Source organism: Balaenoptera acutorostrata, chromosome 5 (genome assembly GCF_949987535.1).
Source record: "Balaenoptera acutorostrata chromosome 5, mBalAcu1.1, whole genome shotgun sequence".
Classification (NCBI taxonomy): domain Eukaryota; kingdom Metazoa; phylum Chordata; class Mammalia; order Artiodactyla; family Balaenopteridae; genus Balaenoptera; species Balaenoptera acutorostrata.
This window is the reverse complement of record NC_080068.1, coordinates 94522911-94542273: the sequence shown is the minus strand read 5'-3', so window position 1 is coordinate 94542273 and position 19363 is coordinate 94522911. Positions and strand designations below refer to the sequence as shown.

The following is a 19363-nucleotide window of genomic DNA, read 5'->3' as shown; positions in this document are numbered from 1 at the left end:
AAATGCCTGACCCCAGCTCCCTTCCCCGCTGATTCGGGGAGTGACTCCACTTTCAATCAAAGTTGGTATGTGAACAAAATCTACTCCTCATCTATGTAACGAACTCCTGAAGCCCAGGGTACTGGAATACCACATCCCCATCCTTTGTGTCTATCACACTTTTACCCTTTCATCCAGTCTGTGGCACAAATACTGGATCTTGAAGCCTTCCACAATTTTTCCAGCATCACTGCCATGTTCTTGGCTTAAATACCTGCAAACTCTGTTAGTTCTGGCAACATAAAGCAATATATGACTGTTTCACATGGTTATATTGTGTTTATCTGACTAGGATGACTGGCTGACCTCTAATTCCTAAGCACCACCTTCTGGTCAGTTTCCAGCACTATCAGTTATAAACACTGGCAATTTTGCCCAATTTTTGGATGAAAATACTTCCTACATTCCTGCTATCCAGGGTCTCAAAAGCCAGATTGTTTTTACAGCCTTTATTTCCTAAACTTCACAGAAATGGCTGACATGAGCCCACTAAAAGGAGATGTTTTCACTAAAAAGCAGTTTTCTGGATAAGAACCGCAGCAGTACCAAAAAGACCAGATAGAGTTTGCTGCAGTGTGATTCTAGAAGTACATACATGTGTCTGCCATAGTGAGGAGCACCATGAGAGCCTAACCTATCAGCTACATTCCAATGAAAACTGCTAAATGAGACTGAAATGATAAATTTAGAAAACGAAAGATGAGGAGGAGGGAAGGGAAAAAAGAAGGGGAGGGGAAGAGAAAAAAGGGAAGAAGTCAGCATACATCAAACAGAGACATCTGGCAGAGAAGACATTTTTCACTGGAAAAAGAGACTCAAGCCCATATGTCATAGACCATAAAAATTTGAAAAACATTACATTTAACTGTAATTCCAACAGAAATCATTATAACTTATACTTTGAAATATATTAAGGTTTATCTGAAAATACAGTTAGCTTCAAAAGTAACTCCTATACAATCTTGCACTTAATAAAACTGCGTTTTGGGGGGAAAAACATCAGCCAGCTCTAAAGCTACAGAGAATTATGTAAATATGACCTTACACTGACTTCATAAAGCAGGCATTCTATGTAAGCATGCCTAGAAATCTCAGTAATAAGTTGTGAATTCAGTTTGGGGATGGAGTTACAGGATAAAATTAAATCGCTAAAGCATAACATAGTCTTAACTATAAATTCTTCATAGGGAGGGAGGCATATTTTATACTTTGGGAATTTAATTAGCGGAACAAAATATTTTCTGATTTGGAAACACAAAGAGAAAAAATTACCAATTTATTTACTTTAAATATAAATTAGAGAGAGAGAGTAGTATTCTAAGGAGAAAATGGTTGTCCCAGCCTGAAACACATTATTAAGGTTTATGGTATGTTTTTCAATGTGAATGCAAGTTCTCAAGTGAGATTCTAATTACTGCAAAATCACAAGCTTTTCCTATGAAGTCTCTTAAGCCATATAATAACTTTTTAATTTTAAAACACTAAAATGTATTTACTAAAACAGGAGAAAAATTCTTACTTACAAAGATCGTAATGAGCCAAGATAATCAAAAGTTCCTTGAGATAATGATGAAAACAAATTCCCTGAAAGGTTTCTGGAAAAAAGGAAATAATTACACTTTAAGAAATGCTAACAATTATATATCATTTTATCTTATATTTTATTACATTTATTACATTTTATTTTATATTTCCTAAAATGTCCTATCATTAACTACTGTTATAAAGAATTTATGAAAGTTGTTTTAAATCTTATGAAGAGAAACATCTAGTAAATATTTTCTCCAAAGTTGAAGAAGAAAATTGTTCTTAACCTTATATAAAGCAGTAAACAAAATTATTTAAAATTACTGCTGGATAAGGATTTTTCTATCAAATATCATGTGAACCTCAAAGTTAACTTCCTGAACTAGATCTTTAGTCATACTCTCATTGCAACTAGAATTATTCTTCATGTGTTCACTCAGTATCACATAAGAAAGCAAAAATTTAAAAAAACATGGAAAAGGAGGGTCTGAAGGGCCAGCAACAGCTGACAGTAACCCAGTAAAATACATTGGCAGAGTGAAATGAGTCCAGGGTTTAAGACGGAAGACTTGGGATAGAATTCCGTGTCGGCTTTGGGCAAATTACTTAACCTCTCTCGTTTCCCCCTGTATCATGGCTTTAATAAATACCTAAACACTTGCAGAGTTTTGTATGAATTGTAGAACACCTTATGCTACAATATGAGTAGTTTGTTACACCCATCATGGTTTGACCAAATCATTTTTTGTGATTTCTTCCATGATTGACTATAAGCTCCAGGAGAGGAAGGACTTGTGTGTCTTATTTACTGGGGTACCTCTGTCAGCTAGTAACAAACTGGGGTATACAGTAGGTGCTCAACTGTGGTGGCTGACTGTTCAGACCCCACCTTTAGGAGGCGCTAGCAAGGACTCTGGGAAAATGGCAGCATGATCCAACCATCACAAGATCTTTTCTGTGCCTATTGTAGTAACAAGAATGATAAAATTTTGGGACTTCCCTTGTGGCACAGTGGTTAAGAATCCGCCTGCCAATGCAGGGGACACAGGTTCGAGCCCTGGTCCAGGAAGATCGCACATGCCACAGAGCAACTAAGCCCGGGCACCACAACTACTGAGCCTGTGCTCTAGAGCCCGCGAGCCACAACTACTGAGCCCTCGTGCCACAGCACGCCTAGAGCCTGGGCTCCGCAAAAGAGAAGCCACTGCAATGAGAAGCCTGCACACCGCAACGAAGGTAGCCCCTGCTTGCTGCAACTAGAGAAAGCCCGCATGCAACAATGAAGACCCAATGCAGCCAAAAATAAGTTTAAAAAAATAATTAAAAAAAAAAAAGAATGATAAAATTTGGACCTAGAATTCTCAAGGAAGAAGTCCTGAGACCTGCAAGGAGGCCTGCCTCTCCTCCAGAGTCTGAGTTTCATCCTTCAAGTGTGGAAGAAAGTGACAATTGGGTAGATGGATTCTCCAGTGAGGAGAGGAAAGAGAATTGATGGGGGAGAGGTCAGCTGTTACCATGACACCTGCAGCAACGTATTCCTGGATGGGAAGACTTAATATTACACAAACACCAATCCCTCACAAATTAATATACTGATATAATGGGTTTCAGTAAGAACATCACTGGATTCATTTTTATTGTCTTAGGATTTTTTTGACAGAAAAAAGGCTGGATAAGATAATTTTGATCTTCATAAAAGAATTGCCTAGGAACTTAAACAAACAAAAAGAATACTTGCAAATCAAAAGAACCATGAAAGCGAAGCCCTTTTCTTTTTTGGCCTATCAGAGTGAATACTGAATGTGGATTTTGAAAAGGGTACAGCTGATGGAGTGTAAATCACTGTAATGTTTTAAGAAAGTAACTTAGATGCAATTAAAATGAACAACTATACTTTTACGAAGGTACACTATGTGAAATTATATGACTTCTGGGATTTACTTTAAAATGTACTCAGGAAGACAAGAGATGTGAGGTGTAACTAAAACAAGACTGGCTATGAGTTGCTAAGTGTTGAAACTGATTCATGGGTCCATGGAGATTCCTTATACAATTACCTGTGATATTTTTTTAGATGTTTTGAAAGAGTCCATAGTAGTAAGTTGGAAATAAAAATATATTTTACAAATATAGGATTTAAGGTATAAACAAAATAACTGCAGCTTACAGGGACCATTAGATTCTAATTACTAGGTAACTTTATTCTAATTATTAGGTATTATAAATTTTTTTTTCCTTGGAAATCACAGAGGAAGCAATCACATTGGAGACAGACATGCCATCTTCTCAGTAAGTACCAACACAAACCAATTTTTCCTCCAGTGTTGGAACAGACTGCTATTTGTTTGGCTGGACACCTATGAAGTAATTGGCTTCGGCTGGTGGCCATAAAAACCTACACATACTTTAAAACATTAAAATCACATTCCAACGCTGAGGTGCTTACACCAAAAAAAGCATAAGGAAACTGAGAATGACAACGTTCACAGCACAGACACTGCTCTTGTGTCCTAACGTAGTTTACTGAATGGGGTGGTAGGTGAATTATCCGCTCACTCCCACTCATGTTGCTTCTTACTCTGTCAATTTTTCTTTACCTACTTTTTGCTACACAGATATATTTGTATTCCTGTAAGTTAAGTGTATATAATGCAGCATCTGTGTATATACAGGAATCTTTACCAGGGCAGATTTGTTAAAGGAGGAGGAAAGGAATCAGATAGTATCTACATTAACAGAGGAATACTTGACTAAATTATGATCTGTTCTATACTTGGAATGTTCTGTAGCTATTCACATGAACTAAATCAATATGTATTCTCCTGAAAAGATGTTAAGGATACGTCAGTAAAAAGTTTTTTAAGTAAAATGTCGAGTAGAGCACATTTTTAAAGCCCTATGTGAAAGCCTATACATTTGGGGAGGTGGGGGGACGATAGAAAAATCTGAGAATATATACACCAGTTAGTACATGCTATCTCAGAAGGGTGTGTCTGAAGTGATGAAGGGGAGATTTAACTTTTCCTTCATATCTCTCTATATGGTTTATTACTTAACAGCTTCAATAATTTTTAATTGTAAAAAGTAAGTTCTTATAAATATCACTCACCTATTGTTTCTGATAGAAAAATATTAAAGGTATAATTTTCTTAGGGGAAAACAGGTTTTAAACTGGTCAACCTTCATAAAGAAAAAAAAGGAAACCTTTGCTTTTTTTGATCTCCTGACAATTTCTCTGTAAATTAACTTCCTAAGTGAAGGACAGAGACTTCACTGAAGTCCATTATTGGGTCCCCATCTTTGTCTGTCAGTTACTCCTAGGGTTACAATGGGAATCTCTGGGAGGATGGTTTCACTTCCCAGAATTTCTCCATCAATAAAGGCAGAGATCAATACAAAGAATTAATCAATTTTACCCACCACACCCAAGTCCACTGAATCCTCTGACGTATTTTTAAAAAGTCATTTTTGAATTTTTACACTGAATCGCCAAAGCCAAGATGTTTCGATACGATGAGAAGTGTGGGTGAGAATGCAACAGGGTGTCTGCCAAGGTTTCCAGCTCCCTTGGCTAAGAGGCCAAATCAGTCCGAGATCCCAAGTTCTAGGGTAACCCAGAAAGTTCAGCTGAAGAGGTAGCTGAGGACATAGCTAGAACAGTGATCCACTCTACACTGATTTATTTTGTACACTTACTCTTTGGGGTGAGAAATAGTAATTAGGGAGCTTCTCTGATTCCTAACCTAAAAAATGTACTACATGAGGTGGATGGACCTAGAGACTGTCATACAGAGTGAAGTAAGTCTGAAAGAGAAAAACAAATACCGTATGCTAACACATATATATGGAATCTAAAAAAAAAAAAAGGTCATGAAGAACCTAGGGGCAAGACGGGAATAAAGATGCAGACCTACTAGAGAATGGACTTGAGGATACGGGGAGGGGGAAGGGTAAGCTGGGACGAAGTGAGAGAGTGGCATATACACTACCAAATGTAAAACAGATAGCTAGTGGGAAGCAGCCGCATAGCACAGGGAGATCAGCTCGGTGCTTTGTGACCACCTAGAGGGGTGGGATAGGGAGGGTGGGAGGGAGACGCAAGAGGGAACAGATATGGGGATACATGTATAGCTGATTCACTTTGTTATAAAGCAGAAACTAACACACCATTGTAAAGCAATTATACTCCAATAAAGATGTTAAAAAAAAAAATGTACTACATGTCCCTTAACTAATCAGATTCTCTTTTCCACCTGTTAGATTGAGAAAATGCTATTCTCCATGTCTGAAATACAAATTGTTATCAGCCTTCACAACCGGCATACAGCCTGGCTTAGAGAGCAGCCCACACAGAACACCCATTCAAAGTTTCCTGATCCACAGCTCTAGAACTATGTCAACCCAAATTATCACAAGCAACTACACTGCAATGCATTCTTCAATGTTAAGAAGCTACCTCGGTTGCCAATTTTTCTTAGAACAGTATTTAAAGGATATATCAGTTATAGTTCTATATAGGCCACATTGTTGCATTTAAGAGTCACCATCACCCTTTCTATTTCAGCCTTCTTGGACCCTGTGGAGGCCTGCTGGGAACAGGACTTCTAACAGGACAAATATGTCTGGAAGGCTGTGGTCCTAGGCCATTTTTGCTGGCTATAAGCGGGATCTACGGAACCAAAGGGAGCAAACAGCTCTCCTGAAAACTGAAGGTGTATATGCTCAAGATGAAACAATTCTATCTAGGCAGGAGATGTGCTTATGTGTGCAAAACAAAGAACAACACAGTAACTCCTGGTGGAAAACCTAACAAAACCAGAGTAATCTGGGAAAAGATAACTTATGCTTATGGAAACAGTGGCATCATGGTTCATGCTAAATTCCAAAGCAACCTCCTTGCTAAGGGCATTGGACACAGAATCCGTGTGACACTATACCCTTCATGGATTTAAACTTAATGAAAAGTTTAAATATAAATATATAGTTTATAAATATATAAAACTGTGGACTTGTTTTCTTAAAAAAAAAAAAAAGAGCCACCATCATCTATTATTACATGGGCTACAAAATCATCTCAATCAATCTCAAAGTAGGAAACGTGGTAGTGCTATTTCTATGTTTTAATGATTCACCTGGATATATGTCCACTGTGTTCCATGACCTGTAAATTCTCACAAGTATCAGAGAATTGGTAAAAATGTAAGTGACAACCCAAGCTTTAAAACTTCCAAAAATATTTGCTTTTAAGGCAGGAGGCAAATAATAATAATAATAGTAAGCATATAGTAACTTGCCTTAACGTAAGCACTGTCCCACACAGCTCTTTTGCCTAAAGAACATTTGCTGATGGGTCAAAAATCCCAGGACCAAAGCTACATATCCATCTGAAACTAAAGTCAAGAAAATGGTCAAAAAACTTCAGACTCCCTTTTTCATTATTTGATTCATAGCTACCCAAAAATATAACAAATTTTCTCCATAAACGCCTCATTTTGCCAATTCTTATGCATTCCTTAAAACCAAAAATATAAAACTCTCGAGATAATAAAAGCACTGAAATTGTTTGTAATCCAGCTACAAAAAAAACCATAATTGATTTAATTAATTTCTCGCTATGAGTAAAGCTGTACACCAAATCAATCTTTTGTTTAAAAACATAAACTTGGCCATCTATCTTTCCTCCAGAATTAAAGGGCACACTGAAAAATACAAATTTGCTGACTAAGAAGCAGGAGTAACTTTATTCTGTTCTGGCAAGTGATTTGGAGACCCCTCCCTTACCATATAGATGAAATGATCTCACTACTTAAGCCGCTATAGCTTTTTCAAAGTTAACTTGAATGAAACAGAAGAAACATTCTAAAAAGCTATAAAGAGAAAGAACCAGGAATAGGTGATCTCAATACTAGAACTTCTACCCCTAAATCCTGCATTTCACCCTGCACCCTATTTCTAGATTGCTCTTCTCTAAATCATGATTTTATGCCATTTTCCCACATCAATGTCTTTCAGTGGCTTCCTAGGGTTGAATGAGTTCTAAGCTTCAGTCTGCTTTTCATATGGTCTTGTATAAAGCTCTATTATATATAACTGAACTTACTTCTAGTTACTCTCAGAGTCTATTTTAAAAATAAAATTAAAATATATTTGATGGCATATACAAAGTTCTGCACTTATATTAGATATAAATTATAAGATATAGGTATAGATAATTCAAATGCTAATTAATCTTTATAATAACTTTGAGGTATTATTCATCTTACTTTATTTATTAATTACTTACTTTACTTACTTACTTTATTAATCTACTTTTTCATCTGAAAAAGAGAAAAGCTAAACAACTCACCTATAATCACAAGGTCAGAGGTGTGATTCAGATGGTCATTTTACTCATAAGACCAATGGCCTTCACCTCGACAAACTGGCCTTGCTCTTATTTCTACCTCCTTTTATCATTTGCTTGACTTCTTTTCCTTTCTAAGGATCTGGACCATCAGCTCAAGTTTCACCTCTTCCAAGAAATTTTCCCAAAGTGGCAAAGCTTTGATCATGTCTCTCAATGTGGACATGTTCCCTGGGGTATATACTACATCGTGTGTGTGTGTGTGTGTGTGTGCGTGCGTGCACGCGTGTGTGTCTGTGTGTGTGTTTGGGACAGAGGATATAATGCATTGTTATGTTCTGATGACATTATATCTCCATGATTAAATTTCCAGCTCCTTATCTCCTACCACTTCTGTAACCTCTACAGTTGTTATTTTAATATTAAACATATAGGTGGTCATAAAAATTTGGGTACTGGTTCAAATGCTTCCTTGTATTATAATATGAAAGAAAGAGGTACTTACAGCCTAACCAGATTGGTGAGTCCTCGGAATATGTCTGCATTCAGACACCCTATTCGATTGTTTGTCAGATCCCTAGAGAGAAAGGGAAAAAGTGTCTTCAATTAGTTCTCTTGGTTAATGAAGCTTTCATACATTCAATATTCAAGAATGGCGCCCAGGTATCACACAAGTCCTATCTTTTAAGCATCTCTGAAATATTCACCTATCTCAAGTGCAGCACTGAGAGAAGAAAGAATCCTTGCTTTCACTTACTTCTGGCACGTACAGGCTAAACGCTGTTTAATTACAGCATCCTTGGTATTTCAAGCATTTACTCCTGTAAAATGACTCAAGATAAAACCGAAGTAGTAAAAATGAGACTCTATCTTACTGTCTGTGATGATCTACACAGCTAATCATGCTAGGTTAAGTTAGGGAACACAGCCTGATCTCAGGCAACATCCAACGGACAATGGGTAAAAGGGCAAATTACCAAAATGCCGAAACTTTTATTTCCTCAAGAACATCTGAAACTTAATGCTTTCTAATTTCATTCCTTAAATACTCAGAAGTTTTGACTGTAATGAAAAAAACAACTGAGTTAGCTTTTACTTTACAGATCTGTCATTTATGCTCCAAGTCAAATTACTCTATAACTGTATCTAGGTAATGGCCCATTTTTTCCAGTCACTCCTAACTTTGATAGTTCCTATCAAATGTTACTTTCTATCCATTTTCTTCTTCTCATCAAGCCATGAAACTTTTTTCCTTTTATCTGTGTGATAATTTTAGTAAGTATTTTGTTCTATCTTTCTACACTATTTTTCTTCACACCAAGCACAGGGAATACAATTTTACATTTCAATCAGATTACATTTTAATTGGGAGATAACTGAGAATTTCTTCAAATGAGACAGCATGGCTTGCAACATTTTCCATCAGTGGATTTAGTATGAAAGCCCTAAAACAATTAATCTTAATTTTTCTCAGTTGTTAGATTTGGAATTATTGATCATTTTGAATTTCAATAAAAGAACTAAAACAAACTTTCTAAACCAAATTTAAAAAATATTTTTATCATATTTTCTTCAATGCCCATATTATTCTCTGTAATAGAAAAGCATATATTCTTTGAATTTCACTCTGAGTTACTCTTTAGAGACTTGTACCACCCATTTCTAAATTAAAACTGTCAGATTCTAAATTGTATACCTGGTAATGGGAAAAAAAATGTATTAGTCTGGTAGAAATTACAAAGACTTTGTATTTGAATCCAGTACCTACTCATTAACTTTTTCCTCTAGATATTTCAAAAGCTAGTTTAGGTAATCCTGGCTTTCAAAAATTTCATAGCACTGCCTTCCCTTTCTTATGGAAACTTTTGATTAAAAAAAAAAATCTTAAGCAATGCAAGTCTTTATCTGCATTCGCTGTGCTCCAGCTCCTCAGAATATTAACGTTAAGTATTTAATCGTGTGGGACTTTTTTTAAACTCCAGCTGATTTGCCTCTATTTCTGGGTTTTACTGTTTAAGAAAATTAGGCATCATCTTGAAGTGTTGCTTAAACAAGCATTTCTGTGCTCTATTCATTATTTTGTCTCAATTCTGAGCTTTAAATGGTGTAACCACCACTGATTCTTTGGGAAACAATTTCATTACAGCTATACCTATTTAAAATGGAATTTAGGTATTGGTAATGGGTTTTCATTTGAATTGAGAATCAGCTTGAATTTGTTGATAAAGCAAAGGAGAAACTGAATGGGTCTAGGTTTTACCTACTTCTAGTAGTTTATTCTTCAGAGAGTCACTTAATCTTCCTGATCCAAATTATCTATAAAATAAAGGCAAAGGCATGGGACACTTACAAAAATACTTTACATGTGGCTGCCGAGTGAGATGCACAATTGAAATGAATGAATGATTTAAGGCCTCATAAGAAAAACTGCCTGTAATCTAGAAGCAACTAGCAGAATATCTTTATATCTCATTGAGTTTACGTAAAGGACTCTCTCAGCTTACAAGCTGTATACCATAAGTTCAATTACAAGTTAGCTGTTTGGAATTAAGAATGCATTTTCTAGTGGGAAGAACATTATAAATGACAATTACCTTCCTAGGCAAGAACACAAGAGACTACTTAATGTGTAATGCAATGAAAAAATGCTAAGGCAACATCTGGGACAATAATAGTAATTAAGTTAAGTGCTACTGAACAAGAATTATATTTATTTTGGATAGCAATGCTTGAAAAATTATTCACTGAAGGATAAAGAACTGGATGGAGAACCTAAGATATTCTATAGTATCCTTGAAACATCCTGATGAACCTGCTTTTTATTAACAGTCAAGTTTCATTCAATCTCTACCTTGACATGGAGATATTATCAGTATTAATCTCCCTATTACCAGAAAACAGGACACAGTGGTGTGGATCACAGAAGAAGAGAATGAGTGGACTTGTCTGGCCATATGATGCCACACCCCTCCCTCCTTTTGGAAAAACGAGTTGGAAGGAAAAATATTCTAGAAGTTCTCTAACTTGAGCATCAAAATCACTAGGAGGGACTGTGGAAACAAAGGTGGTTTAGCCTCAGCCCCAGAGTTTGATAGGGTAGGTCTAGCACCTACACTCCTGCTCCCCACACGAGGACTCACATTCCTTCCAAACATGATGTCAGTTTGCCCCAGTAAGAAACAAGAAAATGACTCATTGTTATACATCGAGCTCAGTTAGCTGCTGCCCCTCCACTCCCTAATGACTGATTCTGGAGACGCACGTAGCCTACTGATGGCCGTGTTCCGTGCCCCTGCCTGTGTCAGTATGGCTGAGTCCTAACAGCTTCAAAGACTCTTAGCAGCTGAACTCCAGCTACTGTTCCTTCCCTCTGGAAGTATATTCCAATTCTGTATTCAGGTTCTTGGTCAGTATATACAATTCCACTGAACTGCAAACCTTCCAAGCAGTTCCTGAGTTACCTTTGTATCTCTAGAGCCTAGCTCACTACTGGGCACACAGGATAGAATCAATGAATTTTTTTGTAACTGAATTGATGCTGATCTCTGTCTTCCCACTTCAATTACATGGCTATACCTGGTTGATACAATTCAATACTTTTACTGAACTCTGAACCCAGCTTGATCCACTGCAACTCTGACACCACAAATCTCATCACGTCAACGCCACAATGAAAAAGCTCTGCCAGTCCCTACTGTCTAACATATAGATTCCAAATTCTTCAACATGGCAGGAGAGCATCAAAAGCCTAGTTCCCCCCTGACCAGCCTTACCTCCCAACGCTCTTTTCCCCCTTTCTACTTGAAGCTCTGGCCAAAGGACATGTTCTTTCACACCTATGTCCACTCTGCTTAGGATGCTCGTTCTGTTATTCTTCAATATGTATTCACCCCTCGGGGCAAGGTCAAATCTAACAGCTGGCCACTCTCATGGCAGGTCATTCCCCTCTAAGGTGGTCCCCCTCCTTTCCCTGGCAGATTACTATCATTATTATTTAGGATGTATTTGCATTATCTATTTGCCCCCAAGAGTCTGTGAGCTCTTCCAGAGAAGTCAGAGCATAGTAAGTAGCCCGCACTTAGTAAATGCATTTAGAAGGAATAAAGGGGGGTGGGACAGTCCACATGGCTTGAGCATAGGGTGACCTCTCATATATGAGCATGTTCACACAGCAACCGTGACATGGGCACAGTAAGGGGAGCAGGGGTGTTTAGCTTCAGAAATAATAAAAACTGGTCTTTAGGTTTTGAAATGATAATACATAGAGAAAATATATGGGAAAATGGCAAGATTTTAAATCGTTAATAGAAAGGGGCCTCAATTTTTAGGGCATTTACAATAGATTGTTTAAATGTATTCATAACTTGAAAATCATCTACAGATTATGTCAGCTGGCAAAGCCAACCATCATGATTTTATTACCGTAAGAGGGATGCAACCATCTATCACCAAACAAATCAAATTACTGTATAAATAAACTGCCTTCTAAGCTACTTACACTAAACACTGTTTCTCTATCTAGGACCTGGCTAGATGAACTTCTAAAAATTATTAAAAAGCCACTTTTTTATCGTGTTAAAGTTTAAAGTAGGTTAACAGTTACTTATAACGGTTCAAACTCATAAGTCAGCAATTCAAACACTTACAATCTTTTTAGCGATGACAGTCCCCAAAAGGCACCTGGATCTATACTACTAATAAGATTGTTTCGGAGGTCCCTGTTAAAAATAAAATAAAAGTTATTTACATCTTGACACTGTAAGAAATATTTAGGCAACTGCACCTATCTGCTATACAGAAAACAACGATAACAATAATAATAATGGGAGGAAACTGAAGCCAAAAAGGTTAAGCCAAAATCACCCCAGCAGTAGAGCCAGAATTCAAAATCAAGAAGTCTGGTTCTGAAGCCATTGTTTTGGTCAATATAAGAATAAAGGTATATGTCAAAAAGATTTGTGTCCTAATATTATTCCAATTCAAAGTTATGACTAAACTACAATCTTACACATTATTTCTACAATCTCTTCCTTAGTATGCTACACTTCAGTTATCAAAATAAATCAGACTATATTTGTCACAAGCATAATTAAATTTTTTTAAACCATTTTCAAAAATATACACTCTAAAATTCATATCATTTGGTTGTTCATATTTTTTCCTCCCCAGGCTTCCATGGCTAGGTTTTCTATAAAACAACATGTTAATTCACAAAATACAGCTCAAAGCAATGATCCACCAGCTCCCTATACAATGGCATCTGATAGCAGTCACAACTGACAGCAGTCCCCTGCTTATCCATGGGGGATACATTCCAAGACCCCCAGTGGATGCCTCAAACTGAAAATAGTACCAAACCCTACATATACTACGTTTTTTTCCCTATACATACCTATGGTAAAGTTTAATTTATAAATTAGGCACAGTAAGAGATCAACAACTAATTAAATAGAACAATTATAACAATATGTTATAATAAAAGTTATATAAAATTGGTCTCTCTCGCTCTCTCAAAGTATCTTATTATATAAATGTATTGCCTTTTCCATCTTAACTAAGGGCTTAATACACACTGTGGCCATAACTTTTGCCAAGTGAGGTATGACAACAAAACTAGTACAAATTTTCTTCCCTTTTCACAATTTCAAGGAGAGAAGATTCATTCTTACCATGAATCTAATCAACCTCAGCATACAATTTTTTTCCTCTCCTTATTAAAGTCAAGAACTTTCACCTTTTTACTTAAAGGAAGCACCTTACAGCTTCTCTTTAGCACATCCAAACTGCCAGCATCAGTATTCTCATGCTTTGGGGACGTTATTAAGTAAAACAAGGGTGACTTGAACACAAGCACTGTGAAACCTCAACAGTGGATCTGATATCTGGGATAGCTACTAAGTGACTCATGGGCAGGATATGCTGGACACAGGGTTGATTCACATCCTGGGTGGGATGGCGCAAGATTTCATCACACTACTCGGAAGAGTGTGCAATTTAAAACGTAGGAATTGTTTATTTCTGGAATTTTCTGTTTAATATTCTCTGACTGTGGTTAGCCATAGGTAAATGAAACCACGGACAGCAGAGCCTCGGATGGGGTGGGGTGTCTTCTGTATCCCCATTCTTCTCCAGGGCTCGGCTCTCCCATGCCAGCACACTACCACTGGGGGCACCAGTGAGCGTCACAGCCAGATCCCTCCTCCAGGGTGGATGTGGACCACCTGCTAAGGTGCTGCTGTCCTCTGGGTGCCTGGGCTCCGCTGAGACTCCCCAGTTGCCCCATACAAGCGTCCAGCTAACCTCTGTAGAGAGCTGACCATCAGCCACAGGAGTGCTGAGAAAGAAGCAGAACAGGAGCCCACTTGCCACACGCCTGCCAGTGGCTGACCCACAGTTCAGCTCTGCTAGACACCCAAGGTAGGCCCATTCATCAGGACTCACTCATAACCTTGCCCAGTGGAGGCTTGAGTGGCCTCTGGTCATCTCTCAGAATGCCTCAGGTCAGACTGTGAACAGAAACTCTTTCCAATTTCTCTTCTTCTGGGAGTCTTTCCGGAACAATGGGAACATTGCCTCTTCCGTGTGTGAGATTCTGACGCCAATCCTCGTAATTATCCATCATTGTCCTCATAATTATTCAGCTTAGGGATACACATGGAGTTGGTGAAACAATACAGAAATGCAGAGCAGTGTTGTGTGAAAGGAGAGAAGGTTAGCACTCCCCTTGACAAGGATGGAAGAGGCCTTCGGGCCTGACAACATGCACACGGTTAAGGCATTGCCACCTATTTCGTGGCATCTAACCACTGTTTTTGTCATACAGAGTGAAGTAAGTCAGAAAGAGAAAAACAAATACTGTATGCTAACACATATATATGGAATCTTAAAAAAAAAAAAGGTCATGAAGAACCTAGGGGCAAGACGGGAATAAAGATGCAGACCTACTAGAGAATGGACTTGAGGATACGGGGAGGGGGAAGGGTAAGCTGGGACGAAGTGAGAGAGTGGCATATACACTACCAAATGTAAAACAGATAGTTAAGTGGGAAGCAGCCGCATAGCACAGGGAGATCAGCTCGGTGCTTTGTGACCACCTAGAGGGGTGGGATAGGGAGGGTGGGAGGGAGACGCAGGAGGGAGGAGATATGGGGATATATGTATATGTATAGCTGATTCACTTTGTTATAAAGCAGAAACTAACACACCATTGTAAAGCAATTATACCCCAATAAAGATGTTAAAAAAAAAAAGAAATGCAGAGCAAAGCGGAATGCAAACCCAGGGTGGCAGGTACCTCCCCGGGTTCTTTAGTCCCTCACTTAAGTTGAGAATTAAAAGGCCTTTCTGAAAGTAGATCCTGGACCACTGGTGCCGCCTGTTATCACAACACTGAGGTGATGTGTCTCAGGATCTTTTGTAATTATTGCCCCACCATGGCCATTCTAGCCTGTGAGAAGCAGCCTAAATTCTCAATAGCAAATCCTCAGTTTGCTTTCTCAAGCATCCAACTTGTCCACTTGTGCTTAAGAAAAGGACACTGAGGAAGGCTTACTGCAGTGAGCACAGATCCACATGTTTCCTCCCAATAATGAGGGAGGCACATTCAATTTTACTGACACCAGCTAATGAAAACTAACCATTGTATGGCCTGCTTCATTACTTGCTATTTTCTTTCTAATGGCTCATTCTAACTGTATCTAACTCATACAGACAAGCTACAAAGTTAGGGTTGGTTTCTGGACAGGTTTCCTGGCAGTTTCACAAAAGCATCCTGATGAAGCTGGCCCTCTGCGCCTCACAATGCTGGTAAGTCGCTGCTGTCAACCCAGCACTCTCGATGTACCACCAACCGTGGCTTCCAGCACTATCCACGCTGCTTCATACAGGGTGATAGAGGTTGACCAGAAATTCTCCAGAATTCTCCTCTGGAAGCACAACCACAACCAGTGAATCCTGTGCACGTAAACGTCATGCCCACCAGCAAACCCCGTCCTGCCTTTTCCGTGTCTCACTCCCATCCTAACACATCAGGCACTCTTCCCTAGCTGGACGCAGAACTGCAATCCCACTCCCGATCCTCCAAATCAGAGCCAGGTTCTTCTAAATAAAACCGAACCCTCGGGTACCTTGAAATGCTTTAAGTAAAGGCAATGACTATTAAACACAGTATAAAATCTATGCTCTGATCACCATTACTAAATTAGTATTTCATTGACCCAAACTCAGATTTTATGTTCCACAAAGATGGGGCCTTTGGGAGGTGAACAGGTCATGAGAGCAGAGACTTCGTGAATGAGGTTAGCGCCTTTGTAAAAGAGACCCAGAGAGCTCCCGCATCCCCTTCCGCCAGGTGAGTGAGGCTGCAGCAAAAAGACAGCCAACTAGGAAGTGGGCCCTCACCAGACACCGAATCTGCTGGTGCCTTGATCTTGGACTTCCCAGCCTCCAGAACCGTGAGAAATAAATTTTTGTTGTTTTATAAGCCACCCAGCTTATGGTATCTTATTACAGCAGCCAGAATGAGCTTAGACAGATGATAAGTGGATGAAAAAGTAAACCATGGCTGAGAAACAGAATTACATTACCTGACCTTAATGATAAAAATCTTTTTAGTAAATTAGAGTTAGCCACAGAATTATTAGGATATTCATAGTCAGACAAGGTAGAGACTGCTGCATCTCATTCATAACCACTTAACATTTCTCAGTAAAGGTAGAGGGTCATGATGCAATTGACCTTCAAATAATTCAGAAAACGTGTATATGTAGGCATTTCCAATATAAAGGAAAAAAAATAATGGCATGTTGTTACTAATTACTGGGTAAGTAAATTGGTGATATGGGAGATTGTTCTTTCAATTTTTCTGTAAGTTGAAAATTTTAATTAAAAAGTTGGGGACAAAAATAATTTTTTAAGTCCCAGGAATTACAACTAATCATCAGGCCCAACTTATTAGTTCCCATCCCCCCTCCCTAACCAACCCCAATCCTATACCTCAAAGAGATAAGATGATTTTAGGAGAAAATTCAATCACTATGTTTTTGACCTATATTACACAAGCAAAAAAGTGCTGCAAAAAGAAATATATAATGTCAGTTCCATTTTTTAAAAACATATGTTTCCCTTTTCAGATTTTAAACAGTATCTACAACAGGAAGTGATTTAGCTAAAGCAGTACATAAATTTGTGGTCAGTGATGTACTGCATGTGTTTCTACAAAATACCTCTCACGAATAACCAAGGACTATAATATGATTTAAAGATACACTTTTTCTTCAATAATAAAGAATCCTTGACATATTATATAATATTTAATAATAGCCATATTAATCAGGTATTGCCAAAAGATATTTATAGTCAGATTCTTTAACATCTCCCACTTCCCTTCACCAACCCACAGCTTCCCTAGTGAACACGAGTCTAACTTTAGGATCTATGGCTAAATCTGAATATGTTGCATCATTAAAATATAAACGAAGAGGCACACAAGAATTGCTTAAAATTAAAGGAATATCTTAACTGTTGTTAAAAGAGCTAAGTCCTTTAGGAAAGAATGCAAGGTGTATCAGATAAGATGCTTTTTAGCTGCAAGTATCAGAAACCTTTACTTCAAAAGGCTTTAACAATAAAAAAATAATTCTCAGGCATTACAAGAAATCAACAAGTAGAGCAGCTTAAATGGGCGGTTCCATCCATCTCTCAGATCCACCCTTCTCAGAATGTCAAGTTTGCCTCCAGGCTGACCCTTAATCAGGGGGTGACATCCAGGTCCAGAAATCACCTCCAAGCACAGAGTCATGAAAAAGAATGGACACTCTCCTTGTATCTCCTTAGGAGCCAAGAAATCTTTCTCCAAGCCTCAGAGCTAACTACTCCTCATCTCTTACTGGCAATGTCTCTATCAATCCCTAGAGAAAGAGATGTTGTGGTGACCTAGAGCCATCATTTGGTGTGGAATGAAGGTTGGAAAGTCAAACACATTGGCCACTAAGCAATTCTAGAGTCAGGAATTAAGAGTATATAGGGGAGGTGTGTCACTAAATACTGGCAAATATATAACACAACCCAAGAATGACAGTAAAAAATGAAGAGGGAGGTGGGAGACAGGAAGGATAAATGAGTGGATGGATGAATTGATGGACAAGGTTAGAAACTATAAACCACGTGTGGTTCCCTTGAGCAATGCCTAAGACACAGTGACTCTCAAAGGCTATTTGTTAAATAAAGGATCCTCTCACCTTATTTATCTGATCAGCAACAACTGAGGCTTGACCCACACCCACCTCTCACTCCTCACACACTATACTTTCTCTGAGGCAATCTCATCACTACCTTGCCTCTGGACTCAAATTTGTACCTCTAGCCCAAACTTACCACTCCTCTGAGTTCCCTATTGCATACACAGGTATCTAATTCAACATCTACATCTGGACATCTCACAGCCACCTCAAAAATCAGCATAGCCCAAGTTCAATACCGTATCAGAAACCCTAATCTGTGCTTTATCGAGCCCCCCAAGTGATTCTGATGCACATCAAGTTGGATAACCACCAGTCCAGGCTAGGGCACTGGTCTCTAAACACAGATTATGGGCTTTAAATTATCTTAGATTTAACACAGCTCCCTACTTCCCCCTTATCCTCACCCCTCATTCCAGCAGCCAGAGCATCTTCTGCTCACAGTGGCTCAGAGTAAAGGCCAAGGTCCTTACAGTGATCTACAGGGCCCTCTACAATCTACCCCTCACCCCTCATACCTCTCTGGCCTCACTAGGGTCTCCCTGCTGTTCCTCAAACAAAAGCAGCATGCTTCACAGCACAGCCTTTGCACCTACTATCCCTCTGCCTGTAATGTTCTTTCCCCAGGTAACTCAAGGCTCAATCATTTGCGCTAAGCCTCTGCACTATCACCATGCAAAACTCGCATACACCCACAGTGCTGACACACCCAAACTCCACTCCATGTTTTCTTTACCCACAGTATGGTCATCCCTCCGTTCCAGGACCCCCACAGTTACCAAAATCCAGATGCTCAAGTCCTTTGTATAAAACGACATAGTACAGTCGGTCCTCCATACCCATGGAAGGTGGAACCCTGGGCGCGGGGGCCAGGCAACTGTACTTATGCTATAAAGCTGCTTGCTATGTTTACTATTCTGTTTCTCCCCCATTGCAGCAGAAGCTCCATGAAGACAGGACCTTTGTTGTGTTCACTAATGAATCCCAAGCCTAGGACAGTGTGGGCGATTAATAAATATCTGTTGAACAATTTTAAATTAGCTACTCAGGAAAGACTTAATAACGGTTGAGGCAATATTTGTACCAAGCATTGATATTAGGCCAATTACCTTTTTAATGGTTTTAATTAACATGATATAATAAACTACATCAGTTATCCACTGAACATACTTTTAAGAGAATGCAAATTAACCCTTAAAAAAGGCAGACCATAACC

General features: G+C 38.6%; 1 protein-coding gene, 1 non-coding gene and 1 pseudogene across 8 annotated transcripts in view; 2 read left to right on the top strand and 1 right to left on the bottom strand.

The window, feature by feature from the left end:
* The window catches only part of ADGRA3 (adhesion G protein-coupled receptor A3), a 121232-nt gene that overhangs the window by 62927 nt on the left and 38942 nt on the right, over positions 1-19363 (bottom strand). For all 7 annotated transcript variants that reach the window (XR_009008342.1, XM_057546665.1, XM_057546666.1 and 4 more), the window contains exons 3-5: positions 12556-12627; positions 8415-8486; positions 1563-1634 (exon numbers count right to left, since the gene is read on the bottom strand). Coding sequence is in view for 6 of the 7 variants with exons in the window: in XM_057546665.1 (XP_057402648.1) it covers positions 1563-1634; positions 8415-8486; positions 12556-12627 (216 nt within the window). In the remaining variant the exon portion in view is untranslated. The remainder of the gene's footprint in view (positions 1-1562; positions 1635-8414; positions 8487-12555; positions 12628-19363) is intronic.
* LOC103004628 (60S ribosomal protein L35a-like) lies at positions 6185-6518 on the top strand (annotated as a pseudogene).
* Positions 14599-14724, top strand: LOC114238554 (U6atac minor spliceosomal RNA). The gene has a single exon (XR_003623880.1). It is a non-coding gene; the product is annotated as a U6atac minor spliceosomal RNA (small nuclear RNA).